The sequence below is a fragment of the Microcebus murinus genome, chromosome 10, assembly GCF_040939455.1.
Source record: "Microcebus murinus isolate Inina chromosome 10, M.murinus_Inina_mat1.0, whole genome shotgun sequence".
NCBI lineage: Eukaryota > Metazoa > Chordata > Mammalia > Primates > Cheirogaleidae > Microcebus > Microcebus murinus.
Genome location: NC_134113.1, coordinates 46,323,304 through 46,343,841, shown reverse-complemented (window position 1 = coordinate 46,343,841; position 20,538 = coordinate 46,323,304). Strand labels below are relative to the sequence as shown.

At 36.4% G+C, this 20,538-nt stretch overlaps 1 protein-coding gene across 1 annotated transcript in view; it reads left to right on the top strand.

The window, feature by feature from the left end:
* Positions 1-20,538, top strand: part of SLC2A13 (solute carrier family 2 member 13) — a 343,690-nt gene that overhangs the window by 237,164 nt on the left and 85,988 nt on the right. Inside the window, exons 5-6 of the mRNA XM_012788702.2 lie at positions 3,592-3,755; positions 8,387-8,507. Of these exons, the coding sequence (XP_012644156.2) occupies positions 3,592-3,755; positions 8,387-8,507 (285 nt within the window). The remainder of the gene's footprint in view (positions 1-3,591; positions 3,756-8,386; positions 8,508-20,538) is intronic.

Here is a 20,538-nt window from a genome sequence, read left to right as displayed (position 1 = left end):
ACAAGTTCCTGAGCTGACTTTTAAAAATTAGGTTTGTGAATTTTATTCTGACCTAGTTACATCATTTCCTGCCCTATGAAAGAGAATATAGTTATTGCCTGAATTTTTCTGGAACCGATTATCCTTTATGTGAATGTCCTTGTCTTTCATTCCTTCCTTCTCATTCTAACAGTTGGCTTTTGCTTATTTTACTGCTTATTAGCAAGTTTACTGTAATAGGCAGAATAATGGTCCCCACAAAGATGTACGTACACATCCTAATCCTCAGAACCTGTGAATGTGTTACCTTATGTGGCAAAGGGAGATACAAGGTTACAGACCGAATTAGATCGGCTAATCAGTTTTCCTTAATTAGGGGGGTTATCCTGGATATGTGAGTGGGCCCTATATAATCACTGGATTCCTTACGTGTAGAAAAGGAAGGTAAAGAAAGGCTTATAGTGAAGCGACATGAGAGGGACTTGACTAACTATTGTTGCCTTTGAAGATTGAGGAAAGGGGCCACTAGCCAAGGAATTGGCAGATGGGGGAGCACCTCTAAAAAAAAAGCAAGGGAAAAAAGCAAGGGAATGATTTCCCCTGGAGCCTTCATAAAGGAAGGGAGCCCTGCTGACCATTTTGACTTTTGACACCTAGGGAGACCTATGTCAGATTCCCAACCCACAGGACTGTAAGATGGTAAGTTTGTGTCATTTCAAAGCCACTTGTGCTTATGGTGATGATTTGTTATGGCAGCAATAAAACCTAATATATTTACCAGTGTCGGAGAAAGGAAATGAAGGGGAAACTCAAGGCAGTCCACACAAGACAAGGTTTAATGGGGGCTGGAGTTGCAGCTCTTTCTGAGAGGAAGATACAGGCTGTCAGTTAATTTCAGCCCTTGTTCTCTATTTGTCATTAATCCAGACCAGGGGTCCTCAAACTTTTTAAACAGGGGGCCAGTTCACTGTCCCTCAGACCATTGGAGAGTGTGCACTGTGGGCCCGGGACGAGTCAGCTGCTAAGTAGAACTGGCAGTGGTGGCAAAAACACCCAGCAGGCCGGATAAATGTCCTAGGCGGGGCGGCATGTGGCCCGAGGGCCGTAGTTTGAGGATGCCTGATCCAGACAATCTGTAGTTGCCTGTTGCTAGTGTAATGACTTGAAGTAGACTTCCAAACAACATACCTTTTGTTCAGTCTGGCTCCAGTCCACTCACTTGGCTATTATCAGAGTGATCTTCTCATAGAACAGATTTAATCTTGTTATTAATACTTCTCTTTAAAGTCCATTTCATGGTTTTCCATTGCAACAGAATAAAGCCTAGAACATGCCATTCATGGCTCATCCACAAAGAAGTTCCTGCTACAGCCTTATGTCATACTTATCTGTCATATGCATTTTATGTTACGCCAAGGTAAAGTAATTACATTTGTGTACCCAGTGTACTGTCATGTCCTTTTGCTCGTCATATATGTCATTTCTATCACCTTCAACACCCTCCCAGATTGTCTTATCTGCTGGTAAACCCCAGTTGAGTTCAAGGCTCCACTCAAACATTAATTCCCAGGAAAATACAGGAATCTTCTACATCAAATAAAATTGTTTGCTCTGTCCTTTTGTGCCAATTTGTGACTTGTACACCTTGTGATATTAAAATGATTTCTTGCCATTTTATTTTCTTACACTAGACTGTGAGCTTCTTGTGGGCAGCACCAGAATCTAATAACATATCTGTGGGATCTTAGTAATTCGCATAGGTTATATAGTAGGGACTCAAGAAATAAATACTCAGTGAACGTGTGATTATGTTAACCAGCCTGGCCAGCATACCACAGAGATGCCATTAGAATGCAGGTTTCTAAATCTCAGGCCAATGTTTGGTTGTATTTTTGCCTTTCAAACTTAAGCATCATAAAAAAATTTTTATGCCTATGTAATAATGTTTTTCATTTTAAGTATAAGTAAAATTTAGACTGTTTTGTTTCATACTACTTCCCTTTCTGTACTATAATTTAACACTTGGTCATTTCATAATTTTACTATATTAAAAAAGAAAACATCAAAACACCCTCTCTTTAATTTTGTCATGCCTCTATTTGGAAGAATTATTTTATGCAAAGTATCTACTTTTATTATTAAAGCATTGAGAAGACTCAAATTTAGTTTCATGGCAAGTATAAAATTCATTTGGCTTTAAGTATTTGAATTTTCTCTCAGCATTTCTTTTCCCTGCTTTTTTTTAGATTTCGTATTCAGTTAGTTTCTTCGTGATTGCATATAGATTTGACCTTGCTGCATAGGTCTTTATGAAAATGTATACAGTCAAACGTGGAAACTGTAAAACAGTATTCAGATGGAATAAATTGTTTTCATAATTTTTATCATCACTTTACACTCTGACCGCAAAATATTCACAATTTTCATGATGATGGGGATAATTCCACAAGGAATTTCTGTTTTTACAACAGCTGTCAGAAATCAAAGTCTTAAAATGGTTGGCATAATTTTTAGTGTGATCAGTAAAGCACATCTTTCATGCTGCATAGTAATTTATAAGTTTGGTTTACTAATTTAAAAAAGGAAAACACTTTTTATCAAAATGAACAAGTCCATATTGGTGTTACTATTTTACATAAGAGCCATTATCATTAATTTGAAAATAGAAGTCATTGATGAATCAATGAAACTTTAAATATATTTAAAACATTTTATTTTTGAAATATTGTGAAAGCTAGGCAAAGCCATGATTCAGAATGTATCTTTAGGATTTAAAGTCTATCACATTTCATCAGTGACTCCCTGGGAGTATTTTGCTTTGTTTGGGTCAACTTTAAAGAAATCAGCTGATTTAGCTACCAATATTTCCAACGTAAAAGAAATGTCCTGTGAGAAAACTATCATTCCTAAATGTGCCAGACATATCTTTCATTGTGCATCAACATACTGGCATTATGGTTTTTTAAGAGCCAGTCTCTAGTGAATTCATTTAGCACAAAATGAGTCTACAGAGCCTAATCTTACAGATTGTGCTACAGACTTACCTTCCAGGAACCATAAACCATTCTTGTGTATATCATGTCAGTTTCTCATCTGCTTACACAAATGCCAGATATATTCTGACCATTCTTACTCTTTGTCGTCTTTGATGAGATTCTTTACTTGTAACAGATTTCTATCATTATATCACATTTCCATATTATATGCAGTGAGTCACTTTGTTATTTTAAAGACATTAATTCACAGTGTATAATGACTTCAGATTCATTCCATGGACTTGGAACCTACCCTTGATAGTTTTGGTGTAAGTGCCGGCTACCGTTTTACCTACTTGTAAGGCATGCTTCATTTTGGAAGCCTTCAGCCCTCTATCCACTTGCTTTGGGTGTCTTTTATTGACATACAAAGTTCAAAATAAATTTATCTGAACACAGTCTCTATGTTGTGATCCTTTCAGCGGCTCACATGAATTCCCATATTAACTTGATGTTATTATTACAGCTATTCTTTTTTTAAAATTTATTTTGAGATGGCTGCATCTTTTTCTGTCTGAACAACTCCTTTTGTTTGAATAACTATCAACAGCAATTGTTTTTATTCTTTGCCTTGCAGGTACTACAGTGCAACCATTCTGCAGATGTCTGGTGTTGAAGACGATAGACTTGCAATATGGCTGGCTTCAGTTACAGCCTTCACGAATTTCATTTTCACACTCGTGGGAGTCTGGCTTGTTGAGAAAGTGGGCCGCAGAAAGCTTACCTTTGGTAGTTTAGCAGGTAGGTTCCTGGATGGACGATTCAGTTGTAAATTTTTTTTCTAACAATTACAAGTCAACCTTCCAAAATACAATACTGATAACACTTCTAATATTTGTTTCTTAGCCAAGCAATATAAAATTAGAGTTCTTATAGAGAAAAAAAAGAGCTTTTAATAAATGTTACAATATGTGACTAGAAACTACTAGAATGTGACTAGGATTGCAAGAACAATTTGGACCTACTGAGGGTAACATTTTTCTGTTATTATGAGTTCTGCTCAAAGGTGCAAAAGTGAAAAGTATAATCATTTTTTGTTCTATCCTTGTTTGAAAAACTTGGTATTCAGAAATTTGATTTTTAACATATGTTATATTTTTAAATTTGGAATAGTGTGGAAGTAAATTGGTGGCATTTTTTTTCCAAAGCTCTTTCAACAATGGAATATTAAAATCATATAATTTCTTTACAAAACAGAGACAGACTCTTTTTATGTTTGAGACAGGTCTAAGTTCTGGCATAAATTCTAGTTGGTTAAATGTGTTTTTTGTAATGACTAAATAAGGCAAAATTTTCTTACTCTCAAGTATCTTTTGTGTTTAAATTCTGTCCATTTCATTTGTTACTTCTCTGTAACACAAGGGCTTTTTCACTTGACAGAATGGGACCCATCTTTGACATTGTCTTCACTTGGTTGCATCATATAATTTTCTAACTTTTTCCCAAATGTGCAAGCACATTCCTACCTATCAATTAGCTGAACTCTAATAGCTACTTTATAAGTTTATTGAGTAAAAATACATTTTTCCATTAAAATGTAAAGTTTCCAGGGCAGCATTTACTAAGTTCTGTTTTAACCAACTTATACCTAAAACATTGGTCTAACAGGACTATTTTAGGCACTCATCCCAGATTTAATGAGAAAATACATTCTGAATTTCAAACTCAATTAGGCATACCTCTGCTCCCCCAGCCCTCACCCTAGAAGGAAGAGTAGAACACTTCCACCTCCCGTTCTTGCTTAAGCAGTAGGAACCCTTGAGTCCAGTCACGTGAATTGGACTGCAGTAAAAGCACTGAGGGGAAGGTGAGAGATTGTCTGATTAAGGGGCAGAGGTGATGGCCAACAATCAAGCTACGTAGGGAACAGAGAGGGTAAGTGAAGAAAGGTAAAGGACAAATGAGGGTTTCAAAACCATACATTTGTAAACCTGTTGAAGAAACCAGAGTTGCTTAGCCTGGAGAAAAGACTAAAGGACAGCCTCATAGATACATTATTCTAGCAGACAGTAGTTGTTATGAGGACATAGATTTTTACTTAATACAAGAAAAATATTCCTAATAATCAGAGCTATCCAACAATGAATCGTGCTGTCTAATTAGGTCTATCTTTTAAATAGAATTTAAGTGCTTTTTCAATTTGGGATTTGGCTTTTGAGCTCTGGGAGATTAAACATTTTTTCTAGCAGCCTGTGTCCCTTCATTTGTTGTATTCCACTATAACACTTCTTATTAGTTCTGCAGAATTTAGGGGGCATTATCGATATAAAGCCTGACTGTGTGGGTTTGAATTTTGTAATTTTGGGCAAAGTTATATTTCCTCATCTATAAATGGGGATTAATTATCATCCTGACTTCATAGAATCGTGATGAGGATTTAACACATTTATATATGTATAACATTTAAAATACAACCTGACACAGAGTGAAGTGTTCAGAGCATTTTAGCTGTCACAGCATTATTATCGCCAAAGAGTGACCCTTTGTTGTTTTAACCATACTGTGAAATCAGCCTCCATTGTCATAATCTGGGAACTTCAGAAGTTTATACCTTCAGAAGGAGACTTACTGCTAAACAGCCTTGTTAGTGTGTTAATATTACTCCAGTGTGACCCTCACAATAGGTATTTTCTTTCACATTCTAATACTAATTGATTCAGTGTTAGTCATATTTTTATTTCAATATGTTTTTGTTTTATTCATTTGTATGTAACTATATATTTGATATTTTAATAGTGGTAAGTATTGGAATACTGTTTTTGGTGTGTTTTTTTTTTTCCTTTGGGACGGAGTCTCACTCTGTTGCCCAGGTAAGTGCTACAGCATCAGCCTCGCTCACAGCAGCCACAAACTCCTGGGCTCAAACAATCCTCCTGCCTCAGCCTCCCAAGTAGCTGTTCTTGTACGGGTTCTTGTCACCACGCCTGGCTAATTTTTTCTATTTTTAGTAGAGACAGAGTCTCACTCTTACTCAGGCTGGTCTTGATCTCCTGAGCTCAAGCGATCCTCCCTCCTCCGCCTCCCAGAGTGCTAGGATTATAGGTGTGAGCCCCCACGCCCGACCTCTATTTTAAATTTCTTGAATTGGCTACAGCCTAGAATTTTTAAAACTTTGATTCAGTATTGTTCCCTATTTTGTGTTTTTATTATGATTTATTATATTGACTTAAAAATATAGAAAAATCTTAGCCGGGCGTGGTGGCTCACGCCTGTAATCCTAGCTCTTGGGAGGCTGAGGCGGGCGGATTGCTCAAGGTCAGGAGTTCAAAACCAGCCTGAGCAAGAGGGAGACCCCGTATCTACTATAAATAGAATGAAATCAATTGGCCAACTGATATATATATATAAATTAGCTGGGCATGGTGACGCATGCCTGTAGTCCCAGCTACTCGGGAGGCTGAGGCAGAAGGATTGCTCAAGCCCAGGAGTTTGAGGTTGCTGTGAGCTAGGCTGACGCCACAGCACTCACTCTAGCCTGGACAACAAAGCAAGACTCTGTCTCAAAAAAAAAAATATATATATATAGAAAAATCTTATAAAAGTAATTTTTGAATAGGTATTCATTCTTTAAAAATTGCTACAAATAACCTATATTGAAGCCTGTACAAGAAAAACCTTTTTATACAAAGAAATATAAAATATGTAGGCCATGAATAATTTTAAATATAGAACATTTTGTGGTGTTCTAACTTTTTTAATATTTTCAAAACTTGGTCAGAGAACTGGCTTTTTATGGCCAGGTGCAGTGGCTCACGCCTGTAATCCTAGCACTCTGGGAGGTCGAGGCAGGAGGATCGCTCAAGGTCAGGAGTTTGAAACTAGCCTGAGCAAGAGCGAGACCCTGTCTCTACTAAAAATAGAAAGAAATTAATTGGCCAACTAAAAATACATAGAAAAAATTAGTCAGGCATGGTGGCGCATGCCTGTAGTCCCAGCTACTTGGGAGGCTGAGGCAGAAGGATCACTTGAGCCCAGGAGTTTGAAGTTGCTGTGAGCTAGGCTGATGCCACGGCACTCACTCTAGTCTGGGCAACTGAGTGAGACTCTGTCTCAAAAAAAAAAAAGAGAGAGAGAGAACTGGCTTTTTTGGTAAATATTACAAATTCAGTGACAGCCTCTTGATTCTTTTAATAGTGGAAGATTTACATCTATGTAGCTTTATTAGTACTAAATCAGAAAGCCAGAAATACTGTGTTTTTCCCTGTATATATTTTAGTAGTGGAATATGTCTGAAGTCATCACTCACAGGCTGTCTCCATCAGAATTACCAAGGTTACTTATTTTAAAATATGGATTCTTGGGCCCTGTCTTAGAACTGCTAAATTAGAATCTCTGAAGATGGGATCTGGAGCATATGTTTCTTAAAACTGCTCTAGTAGAGTCATAGGAAAGGAAGTTTTTGTGAGTATTTCTAACAATCTAAGCCCTGTACTGGGTAGTTAATGTAACTTATTACATCAGATATTATCTCTTAGTTTAACTAATAAAAACTTTATTAGTTAAACTATATAAATGCCTTCCCTAAATTCCATATTTTAAATATATTGTCTCATTCAAATAAATTGTGCAAATCAATGCAGCCATATTTTCTTTCTCCTTCCTTCCTGTAGCCCTTTTATTTATCCTCATGATGTCTGTGGCTGGAACAACACTCAGAAGTTCAAAAATGTTCTTATTTACCATCAGTTTGTCTATCAGAGACACAAAAATTGGCCTGTTATATAGGTGATATGCCTAATCACCAATCCTATACTTTAAAATCAAAGGCAAATATTCCACTTTCAAATACCAACTGGAATGACAAATATATACATGTGTTATGTCATTTCTGGCACCTTAAAGTCTTAAAAAAATGCTGCTCCTTTTAATAAATGCTTTTTCAACTGCTTTAGAAATAGTCTGTTGCATTTTAGTTTACTGATTTAAATGTTACGTGATCGTGATCGAACAAGTTTCTTGGCACTGAAAGGAATACAAGGAACACTCAATGTCATTCTGTTGCCTTTCATAGTTACTGCCGTGTTAGGCACTCAATAATCTTGGTTAACTTAATTGATTTTGAGATTCTCAGTAATCCTAAATGGCTTTTTTTTTTTTTAAAAGAAAATCATTACCAATTTACTGTTTGGCTAACAAATGTATTTGTTTGAATTTCACTCTTATCATATCTCACAATGAATGTGCTGAGTTCTGATAATTTGTTTATACATTAGTAGCATTTTTTTTAATCCAGTGAAAATAGATGAAAGTAATTTTTTCAGAAGTGTTTTTTGTTGTTGTTGTTGTTTTTACCAAACTCAATCTGCTTTGGAAGAATGTTGTCAACTATTCTCTGATATAAATTTTGTTGTTGTTGTTTGTTTGTTTTTTAGGTACCACCGTAGCACTCATTATTCTTGCCTTGGGATTTCTGCTGTCAGCCCAAGTTTCCCCACGGGTCACTTTTAAACCAGTAGCTCCTGCAGGTCAGAACACTACTTGCACAAGATACAGGTGAGATTTCATTATGTTCCCCTTCCTTAACCTAACTCTGGTAACTTATGTGTTTGCTTTTAACTTTTCTAAAATTTAAAGAGAGATGAGTAGGAGCTTGCTGGGTATCTATCCATTCTTATGAGTGAAGGGAAGAAAATGCGAAAGGTGGTGGGGAGGGGCCACCAGGAAGAGGAGCAAAGACATGAGTATAAGGAATCAGGGAAAAAGTGAATTATTAGACACAGTTTAGAAGCTGTTTCTGTGGAAATTAAGATTGGGGATTGATACTGACTCTAAGCAGGAATACATTGAAACTGTTTTAGACCATCTATGACTCAGTGGCGTCTATATCCCAGGTGAAATAAATAACTTTAATTAGTAATCAAAGTCTTGCAAGAAGCACATGTCCTCTGACTAGTGTGACAATTAACCTTCATTGAGTTCCATGGATATCCTCTTATTCACTTAAACAGAAAAGAAAGCTTCCCCCCAGTATTGTAGCTCTTCCTAGGGGTCAGGAAGTAGAAAATGATGATGGAAAAAAGTGAAATATTCTAATGGCAAGCTGCAGGCCTAAGAGCTCATTAAGTCTAATGGTGTACACACTGTGTGATGAGTGGATAGAAAAGTGAGTGTATGTAGAGATGGACTGAAGAACACATAAATGAAAGATCAAATAATTGAACAGATCAATTAATATATATAGCAACAAAGTTTCAAAGTTTTTTTACTTGATTTTAGCCATCAAAAAGGCTAACAACAACCCCTTTAAAACATATGCATAGAATAAGACCTAGCTTTAAAAAAATAAAGTTATATTCCTTTATCCTCTATTGGATGGGCACAAGTCTCAAATTGATGAGTAAATGATTTATTAAGTCAAACAGTTCTTTATGAAATTAAAATGTTACATTTATACACCAAACTCTACTTGGTATCCACGTGGAACTTCTAATTGAACATGAATATAATAAATTTATGGCTTCTTATAATAACACAAATGAGGAAGATACGTATTATTATGCCATTCTGGTCCCAAATTGTGATATCTACTTGCCTTTGGAAAATAGATGGTTAGTTATAGCACCTCTTTTTTCTTACTAAGTTTTTTTTATTTATTTGATTATTGGCTTACTGATTTCTATAATCTTGTTCTAAAGTGACTTAACAGATTTAAAAGGGGAATTGATTTAATGTCTATCATGTACTGTTGGTGAGGGTCCAAATTGTTCTTAGTTTTGGAAATTAATATGGTTCTGCCTCATAAAAGTTAAATGTCTGCGCCCATTGACTCTGCACTTACACTTGTAGAGATCGGTAGACTACGGTGATGAGTATCTAATCCATTCTGACTAGAGTAGAAGATTTAAGAAAATGAATGGTTCAAGAATAGTGGCCGGGCGCGGTGGCTCACGCCTGTAATCCTAGCTCTCTGGGAGGCCGAGGCGGGCGGATTGCTCAAGGTCAGGAGTTCAAAACCAGCCTGAGCAAGAGTGAGACCTCGTCTCTACTATAAATAGAAAGAAATTAATTGGCCAACTGATATATATATATAAAAAATTAGCCGGGCATGGTGGCGCATGCCTGTAGTCCCAGCTACTCGGGAGGCTGAGGCAGAAGAATCGCTCGACCCCAGGAGTTTGAGGTTGCTGTGAGCTAGGCTGACGCCACGGCACTCACTCTAGCCTGGACAACAAAGCGAGACTCTGTCTCAAAAAAAAAAAAAAAAAAAAAAAAAAAAGAATAGTGGTTCTTCTTTAATTCAGTGTACATTGGTCTCATACGAAGCAGTATGGTAGGTTGAGGACAAAAATAGTGTAGGTTGGAGCTCACAAATGGCTTTAGACCCAAGAGATTGACTATCCTAAATAATTTGCAGTGTGAATGTACCCTTTTTAGAATATTTTAATTTTTTAATTGATGATATTTTATTATAAGGCCTGTTAGATTCTGTTAACATGGATGTATTAAAGAACATCTTTCAGATCTGTGTTTTTTTTTCTTTTCCAGTTTTTTGTTGTTGTTGTTATTTTTCTGTTTTTGAGACGGAGTCTCACTTTGTTGCCCAGGCTAGAGTGAGTGCTGTGGCGTCAGCCTAGCTCACAGCAACCTCAAACTACTGGGCTCAAGCGATCCTGCTGCCTCAGCCTCCCAAGTAGCTGGGACTACAGCAGATCTGTTTTTAACACATAAAAACTGTGTACAAAGATAAAGATGTAAGCAAGTTGCTGTAGAAAAAATGCAGCCACCTGTATAAAAACTGTCACAGGGCACCAACCTACGCTAGAAGAAATAACTCTCATGTGGGTATTATCTGAATCATATATCTTTATGAGAATATGCATACATATTTCTAATATGGCCTTTAGCTCCACACTCTCAAATTACCAATGTTCTATCCCTTTCATTTCCAATTAAATATATTTTCTCATGAGAGATATCTAAGCTTTGAGGAATCAAATGTTTTTGTAGGTATCACTTCACTCAAATACTTGACATTATTGATAGTGTGATCTCAATATATGGAAATCATTATCATAATATCTTTTAAAGTAGCCAGATATTTCCTAAGTGTATAATGTACAGCTTTAAGATACCTTGGCTCTAGGGTTTTAATCTTATTCACTCATTCATTCCTCATTCATTTAAATGTACTATGGAGTACCTACCATGGGATCATGGTAAGGATGAATTAATATGTAGAACATGCTTAAAACAGTGCTTAGCACATAATAAACACTCAATAAACATTATTAGAATTAATAAAGCCTATAATAGGAAATGAGATTGGGATGATGGGACTCAGAAAAGACTACCTTAAGAATGGCATGTTGGCACTGAGCATGTATAAAGGGAGAATGGAGCATGTATAAAGATGGTGCAGGGCAGTAAGGAACTTGGCAAATGCAAGAAACTGAAAGAAGATTCCTAAGGCTAGAGAAGAATAAGATAAGGTTATTAATGTAGAACAGAGCTAGATCATTCACAATCTTAGATGTTTTTGATCTCCAGTCCAAAAACACAAACCCACTGAGAAGTTTTAAGCAGGGGAATTGACCAAATTTTCAATCCTAAACTGTTTCTCTGGGAGTGTAGGTGCACAGAGTGCTTGTGTTCATATATAGGGAGACAGTTCTTAGAGTTGTCCGTGAGACCATAGTTACCTGAATTATGATGTTGATATTGGAGATAAACAGGTAGACTCTCAATATATTCAGGAGAGAAAAATCAAAAAAATTTAAAAATAAGTAATTGATTAAGTAGCCCAGGAGTTTGAGGTGGTAGTGATCTATGATGATGCCATTGCACTCTAGCCCAGGTGACAGAGTGAGACCCTATCTCAAAAATAATAATAATAAGTAATTGATTGACTGTGGTCATAAGAGAAAGGAGTCTTTGGATGCTTCCCATTTGCCATAAGACCAGCAAGATGGTATAGATCATGGAAATGAGATGGGGTAATTAGATGAGGCAAGACCGTGGGTATAATGTTGGACATGTTGAATCTTAGGTGTCCGTGAAACATCATCAGTGGGGATACTGGGTGGGTATTTGGGAGTACTGGTCTGTAGTTGAAGGAGAGCTCTGGAGTAGAGAATTATTATCTATACATGATAATTAAAGCCATGGACTTGGATGACATCTGGTTTATAACCAAAATCTTTACTGAGACTCTCACTACCTTTGCGATTCCACTAGTAGTTTGCTAATCGGATGGACAGTACTGCTCCAGTCTTCATGCTTTCTCCCCCAGCATAGAATCACAGACTATTCGTTCTGGAAGGCCTTTAATATAACCTGATTCCAGTCTCTCATCTTACACTTGAGCAAACTGAAATTCAAATAAGTCACATTCCTTTCCCTAGGCCACACTGACTGACTGCTTATTCTTTAGACTTCTCTTGTCTGGTCCCCATATGGACCATCTTTTTTTAGATCATACAGTTCTTCAGGATTTTTTGTTAAGTAAAACCAATGATGCAACAGCTTCTCTTTCTACTCCTTTCAGACCCTTCTTGGGTCTTTCCTTGCACCAGGTACATAGTTTATCAGTTAAGATGACTTGGACAGTTAGGTAATTTTGCTAATTTAGTGATGATATCTGGCACATTAACTCCTCAATATGGTTCTTACTGTATTTTAGACCTTGTTTGAATAGAAATTGACAAAAGAGACTGTGCATCTAAGTATTGTACTTTTTCCTTTTATTAATAATAATTCTCAATTAAGAGTCTTACTCAGAGTCATCTGTGGAGGTACTTAAAGCTACCCGCCTCCCATTCCCACAGGTCTGCCTCACCAGGGCAATGGAGTGTGGTTTAGAACACTCCCCAGGAGATGCTAGTCTATCTTCCATTAAGAACCACTGCCATAATGCTTCAATTTTTTAAAAACTACCAGCTTTATTTATTTTTATTTTTATTTTTTTGGCTTCTTGAACATTGGTAAGCTAAGAGTACAAAGATTATCCATGTGCTTCTTTTTCTATATGTTAATATTTTAATGTTTTCCACTTCAAATGAAGTTCCAAATTGACAAACTCTGGCTTCATCTATCGACCTCCCTATGGTGGTAACACTAGTTTTGGGAAACAGTATGCTTCTCATTAATTAGTCCTTCAAAGTTCATTTCCAAGAAAAATAATTTTGCATTTACTACATTGCCTTTTCTTCTCCTTTTTCTAGCTTCGTGTGATTTAACACACATCATTGACATGGGCACTTTAAGACTGTCAGATTCAATCATAAAACTTTTATGCAACCTTAGAAATGTGCAAAAACCCTATTAGCCTCTGTTCTTTCCCAGTATTTGACCTCCTGGTGGTAATGGATTCATTTTCAGTAATTCTTAGCATCTTGACAGTGAATATAATATTATACTGTGACTGGAACTTTCCATTATTGTCAAAAAAATTCTTTTGTGCTTACTGATTTCCTTTAAAATTAACCTGTTTTAATTTAGGAGGGGCTGGTGGTACAGGCTAATGTGCTTTGAGATTACTATTAATAAAACTAAGCAGAAAATATGTTGTATGTGTTGACTAATATCCATAGAGTCATTTGAGATGAAGGTAAATGTATATAAATGGATTGAAAGGGGAAATGAAGGTTTCAACAAAAAGTCCTCTTAGGTTATCCTGTGACCTTATCTCCAAATAATTGTACACATCTTTTGCTAGCACTTCAATACCTCAGTGCTGAAATTGACTTCTGAGGAGGAGGACTCTATCCATCTATGATGAAAGGATTTCTATTCATCTGGACATAAGAGCTTCTTGAAGGAAGTTGGCCATTTATGGAGCATATTCTTTGACCTTTTTATTTTGATGCCATGGCTTTTGGCCAGGGACTTGCAAATTCTCCAAAATGTCAAGATTCCCTACCCAAACCTTATTTGTTTTCCATTGTCAAGAAAGTGTGTCGCGCCCGCCTCGCCAGCAAGGAAGACGCGGCAACAGGAGTTCTTCTGACCGTGCTTTAATGGGGTTCCCTTTAAACTTACATGATGCGGAAGACCCTGAGCACAAGCTCTCACACACTTATATACTCTAAGGAAGGGGGGAAGTGATGGGGATAGGTTAAAAGCGCTCGAGGGTTATTACTGATAGGCCAAGCTAAGATCCTTCATATGCATACTTATAGAACGGGCCAGGACTTACTCTGCGCATGCGCTGAACTTGTTTACTACAGGCGGGCCACCGGAAATCGGCGCCATCTTGTAATGGCGTTGTCACCGCGCCCCACAAAAGTGCTTTTTGGGAAGCCAGAAAGACAAGAAGGAGGACTCTGGGTTAGGTGTGCAAAGGGTAGGGAAAGAGCATTTCAGGGAGAGGGAACACTGGGTCGTGTGTATAGGTCCTAAGCAAGAAACGTGGCTTCTTCAAGGAACTGACCAGTGAGACTGAGACATAGCAAGCAAGCAGGAGAATGGCACAAAGATAGACTGGACAGCAAGCCGGTGACAGAACATGCCAGGACGTTATAAACCTTGAGATTTTGGGTGCCATTTTACAATGCTGAGAAGCCTTCAAAGGGTAATAAGATGGGAATGATAAATAGATTTGTGTTTTAAAAAGATCAGTCTGGCTGCAGAGTAGAGAATCGATGAGACACAGACGAAGGGTGATGAAGAGAGATAAGTTAAAAAAAAAACTTAGTAGCCTAGGCAAGAAATAATGCAGCCTTGATGGTGACAGTGGAAATAGGCTTGAGAGATAGTTTGGAAGAGAATGACGGGGCTACGTGATTAGATGACAAACAAATATAAATGCTTTACAAACAGGATAGTACTCAGGGTGAGAGGAATAAGGGCTCTGAAATCTCACTGTAGTCTACTTCTCAGAAACATGATTGCAGGGATAGAAATCTGGAGACCCTTGGCCCTTGCTCTCCAGTTAAATACAAAGCAGTCACGTAATCAGAGCAATACTTAATATTTTCTGTTGCTTATATTCTTATTTGAAATATCATCTTCATTCCTTCTTGAACTCAAAATACTTTTGAGAAAAGCTTTTCTGGACTTGTCCAAGGTAAAGAGGAGGGAAGTATATCGCTGATAAGACATAAGACCTATATTCTCATTCTAGAGCTGTGGTCCTTGCAGTGAACAAATAAAACCAATTTGGAGTTTTGTTCACATTTCAAGTAAACCCACTTAAAATAGCATCCACATTTTGTTCTGTGTAAACAAAAGGAGTAAACCATCCAGGACTGTAGCATCAGTAGACTATAATCATAACCTCTGGTGTATTTCCCTATAGTAAAGGCCAAGAAGACATTACAGGAAGTAAGAGTACTTCCTGTACTAGAGTACTAGAGTACATTTAGAGTACTAAATGAACGAGGCCCCTAAAAAAATTAACCATTCTCACATTAGGTTTTGATAAAATGAAAATCACCATCTTGTAATTTGCATTAAATGAATGGTGAAAGCAGTTCAGGTATTAACATTTACACATTCTGTTTTGTTGAATTGAACTATTTCCCATCACTTTGTAAAAGCAAGTTACACAGCCCTTACTGTGCTTCCCCTCTCTGAATGGTAGAAAAATAACTATTGCTGTAGACCAGACTTAAAAAAAAAAAGAAAGAAAGAAAGAATAGCAACCTGGTTAAAAGACTCTCTTCAGTGAGAGTAATTTTGAAAATTATTAATTTTGATTGGGCGTTTGGGTGGATAGACAGGTGAATGAAGGGTTGGTTTTGCCAAGGTAGATGGTACTGACTAAAGGAAGTTTTTTGGTATAATTTTCACCCTGAAATTTAGGAATATGTGTTAGAAAATTTGGCAACACTTTGTTACAAAGTGTTTGCTACAGAAGAGTTGATGATTTAGGAAACCTCCAAACCTTTTTTCTTCAGAGTTTACTTCTAGTCATGGCTGCCCCATGATGGGTGACAGGCTCTGTAGGCATGCCGGTAGCCTCAGCAGTTCAGGCACGGCACTCTCTGGGCTCCCTGTGAAACACAGGTCTCACAGTGTTTCAGGCAGGCTTCAGCGACTCTTTTCAGATTGTTGCATGGTAGTAACAGGATAATGTTTTCTAATATTAGTAAGTAAATAAGGAACAAAAAGGATGGTATGTCTCTTGGATTGTAACAGCCAGGTTACATAGTAAATAAATATAAACTAGAAAAATGAAATCATATATCCTAAACAACTTGGTTTCAGTAGCTGACAATCAGCAGTTGATTATTGTATGATTCTATACCATTTAGAAAATCAAAGAATACAGAACTTTAGGGAAAAAATACATATTCACATTTGTAGGCAGTTCATTGTTTTAATAAACATTTTTGAGAGTTGCAGTAGGTCAGGGGATACTGAGATTTAAAAAAAAGTCCTCCTCACAAAACTTGCACCTATACGGGAGAAAAATGCAAATACATCATTACAAAACAGTGTAATAAAAGTTGATGGATATATCGGCATGGCCTGGCATAATTCAATTCTGGAAGCCAACACAGTTTCACATGTGAAGCTTCTAACATTCACATTTTTCTAGGCCCTTTGTTAATGTTAAAAACATTATTACATTTAACATTATTAAAACATTATTTGACTGCATAAAATAAATTTTATAGGCATACAAAGGAAATCAATTCTATTGAAATACAGTTGCCAAAATACTTCTAAAAATAAACTTGTTATATAGCAATGTAGTAGTACTTGATTAACATCTTAAATAACATCTAGCTGCAGGTCTAATACCACAGTTTCAAAACCATGGTGAATGTAAACAATATTTGGAGATTTCTGCAACTGCTGTAATGGGATATGAAAATATGTGATTTCTGTTGTTGCCAATACATTCATAATTGAAGGAAATGCTAAATTTGAGTAAAAGGTTAATGAAATAAGATGTAATTTTTTATTTCATCCGAGTGTGCAGGCCCCCTGTTAAGGACCCCTCACATAGGAGTGAGCTTGATCTGATTCTCTGAGGGTGAGTAGGTTTCTCTCAGACCAATGAACATGGAGAAGCCAGCCAGGCATGAGAATAACATGTGCAGAGACAGAAAACAGATTTGCTCTTCAGGGAAATTATAAAACTTGATGCTGCTGGAGCAAGGGATACCAGTCATGACGAGATGAGGCAGAAGAAAAGGCAAGGCCTTGGACACTAGGTCAGGACTTGGGTGAAGAAGGGAAACCATTCAGCATCACCAGGCAGAAGAATAGCATGCTCAAAGTTGAGCTTTATACAGAGTCTTCGGTGTGAATTTTGGGGTATAGGTTGGAGGGAGAAGAGTCTGGTATCTACCTTTCATGCTATAGTGGCTTGAATGAAGCTTTTACAGATTTCTAGGAGAATCATTTATGTAAAGAAAATGATGTCCAGCTTAAAAGTATAAGGTAAAAGGTAAAAGTAAAGCCTGTTTTAAGGCTTTATGAAAATTAGAGATTACTTACTTTTTTTCTCCCAGGCTAACTTTTGATTAATTTAAAAGAGAAATGTTCGAAGTTTAGAACTGCTGACATAGAAACAAGTCATAGAGATGGTGTACCGTAACCATTGCTCTCTTTCCAGGATAATGCCAAACAGCATTTAGATGCCACCCACACTGGTTCAGCCCTCTGCTGTTAGGTGCGATTTCTTTATTTGACAAAAGCACTTCTAGCTCTGGACCCCCACAGGGGGAGTGCAGTAGACACAGAGGGGGTTGCCTGTACCTCAGCACCGTTTTTTGTGAACATAACGAGGCAACTGCTTCTAGTAGGCGAGATATTCTGACCCTTCATATTACCGCTCAAGAAAAAGTAATTTGCAGTGGCAATGGTCAGCCACAAGTCTGTTATCTTGAGGCACATTCAACAGACAAGCCCCCTTTATTCTCTAAAGCAGCCCTAAAACATCAAGCAAGCCAGTAATTTCTTGACACGGATTTTTCACAGGAGTTTTTTAATATTTTATGTTTCTACTTATTATACTGTGAAAAGTACATGTGCATTTTAGTCTGCCCTACAATTGATTGTAGCCACATTTTTTATAGGGTAATATTAATAGGACTTTAGGCCCATGAAGGGAAATTTGAACAGTCTCCCAAAACAATACCAGAGACTCCTTCATTTTTATTTCTCCTTTGTGAACTCAGTTATTTGCTGTGAAAATACTAATTCATGTGACTGAATGTCTCCACTATTATTTACCAAACTAGTTATTCTACACAAACTTGATAACAAGAAGAATTAGGTAATTAGGTACCAACCACCTCATGCATCTTACCTTACCCAAACTCACACATAGCTGTGTTGTAGTTCTTTCTAAACCACGTTTCCTCCTGTAATTAAAAACGGATTCCATAAAATTTTCCAATATTGCATTGTTCTGGGATTATAGGGGATAAAAGATAAAAGACATTGTTCCTATGTCCCAGTTTTGTCTTGTAGAAGAAAAACATGCTTGTACACGATTGCCTATATAATCTATATCTTGACATAAGGGTAAAGAATGTCTTTCTTTTAAATCCTTGACACAGTGAAATAGATGATTTTGTTGTTTTTAGAAGGTAATTTTGAAAACTTATTTTTAAACTATGTAGGAGTACTTAATTTGCAGTGATCAATGACTCAAAGCTCGGCGTGTCTTAAATATTCATATTATTAGGTAGCTGATAATACAAATTCATCCTTCATTCCCCTGCTTTTTACTTGATACATCTCATGTACCCCGTGTTTTTCTACATGTGCATCTGTATTGCATAGTTCACTATCATTGTGGAAACCTGTTACTCCCTGGCACTTAGTATGGATGATTATGTCACTCCTGTGGTAATTTCAGCCTAAAAACAACTTTTTTTGAAATGCTGTTGTACATTAGGACCAACTTGTAGGTAGATTGATAAAATCTCTAACCTTTACATTCCGAAAAAAGTGCACTGCTCATTTTTATAATTATTAATATCATAAACCAAGTCATTGCCGGTTGAGAGTCAGAATTTTATTTTTAAAAAACTCGTATTCTCTTTTCTTTTGTTTGATTTTCCTAAAGCCTAACATGATTTTTATATCATAAATCCATTCTGATTAGTATTAAAAAACAGAAATTAAATTTTCATAGAGAAAACTTAGTAGCATTTTCTGGTTCCCCCATTTTGGAAGCAAATGAAATGTTTACCTTATTTTGATCAATGTTTTATAAACATTTAATTTTGTGAGGCCTAAATATTTAGCTCTTCCAGATTTTTTATTTTTATCATTATAAGATTGATACATTTTTATGGCAATAGATATCTTCACAAAAGTTTAGCATAACATAATAAACATTTGAAATTAAAGGTAGTAACTAACCACCTAAAACAAATCTTGGCCTATGTAACCAAATTTGACAGGAATATATATTATCTTTATTCATATATGTTATATAATTGTGTGTTGACTATGGATAAACAAATGCATAAGTAAATATAAACAAATGAGTATTTAAATTTTTGGCAATTATCATGTACTAATGTTGGCACAGATATGATTTTTAACTTTTTTCATATTATATAAGTGTGTATATTTTGGTTTGCTATATATGTTTAGAATAAACTTCATAAATCTAAGTTTCCTAAATTAATATTCTTGCTTTTTATATTTGGAATTCAGTATGTATCAAAGTGACCTTCCATTCTTACACAGACTGACAGCAAGTGCCATGGCTCAATTCAGCTGCAGAATTGCAATAGGAATTAGTGCTATACTATTTTTTTTTTACATTTCTTTCATTAATGTCTAGAGGCCTCCTTATTGTATTTAATACCTAGATTGTTGAATAATATGTCAGTGCAGTAGAGGAACTCATAATTTTAAAAAGCCATTCACCTAATTATGCATTAAAGTAATAACTCCCTTTTGGTTTCAGTAGCTGCCTGTTGACAGATCCATCAGCCTCTGGGTTATTATAGGGGGCTTCCCGGAGCTGAGCAATGAGGAGTTGTTGGAGGTAGCCAGGCCAAAGCGGGCAACATGACATTCCAGACAGAAGGACAAGCATGTATGCAGAATAAAGAGAGAGCTTAACTACAGTTTGAATTGCATTTTCAAGAAAAATGTGAAAAGACACAAGAATCCAAAGATTTTAAACTACAGGATTAAAATAAAATTATAGACACTAATAGCAAAAACAGAAGAAAAATACCAATCTCAGAGAATACTTAAAAAGAATCAACAGAGCTTTGAAATCTCATCAGGAAAAAAAAAAAAAAAAGATGGGAATAGCCATATAGTTCTGAAAGTATCCTAGGATTTTTAAGGTCTTTGAATATTAAGGTATTAGAAGACAAAAGCAATAAATTGAACAAATACTAGAAAAGGCTAAGAAATTTACACATAAATGACACTAAAATCAACATGAATCTATGAGACTCCAAGAGAGACAAACTTGGTAATTATCCTGTCAGAAAGAAATTGGAGCAACAGAAATGGTAGCACTAAAAAAAGAAGCTTAACTGCTCAGTTACCCTATAAGGAAGAGTCACAAAGGAACAATTTACCACCTCAATCAGAGAGGCACCTAGTTAAGATAGAGACAGTCATAAGCACCGCAAAGAACAGACTCACAAAG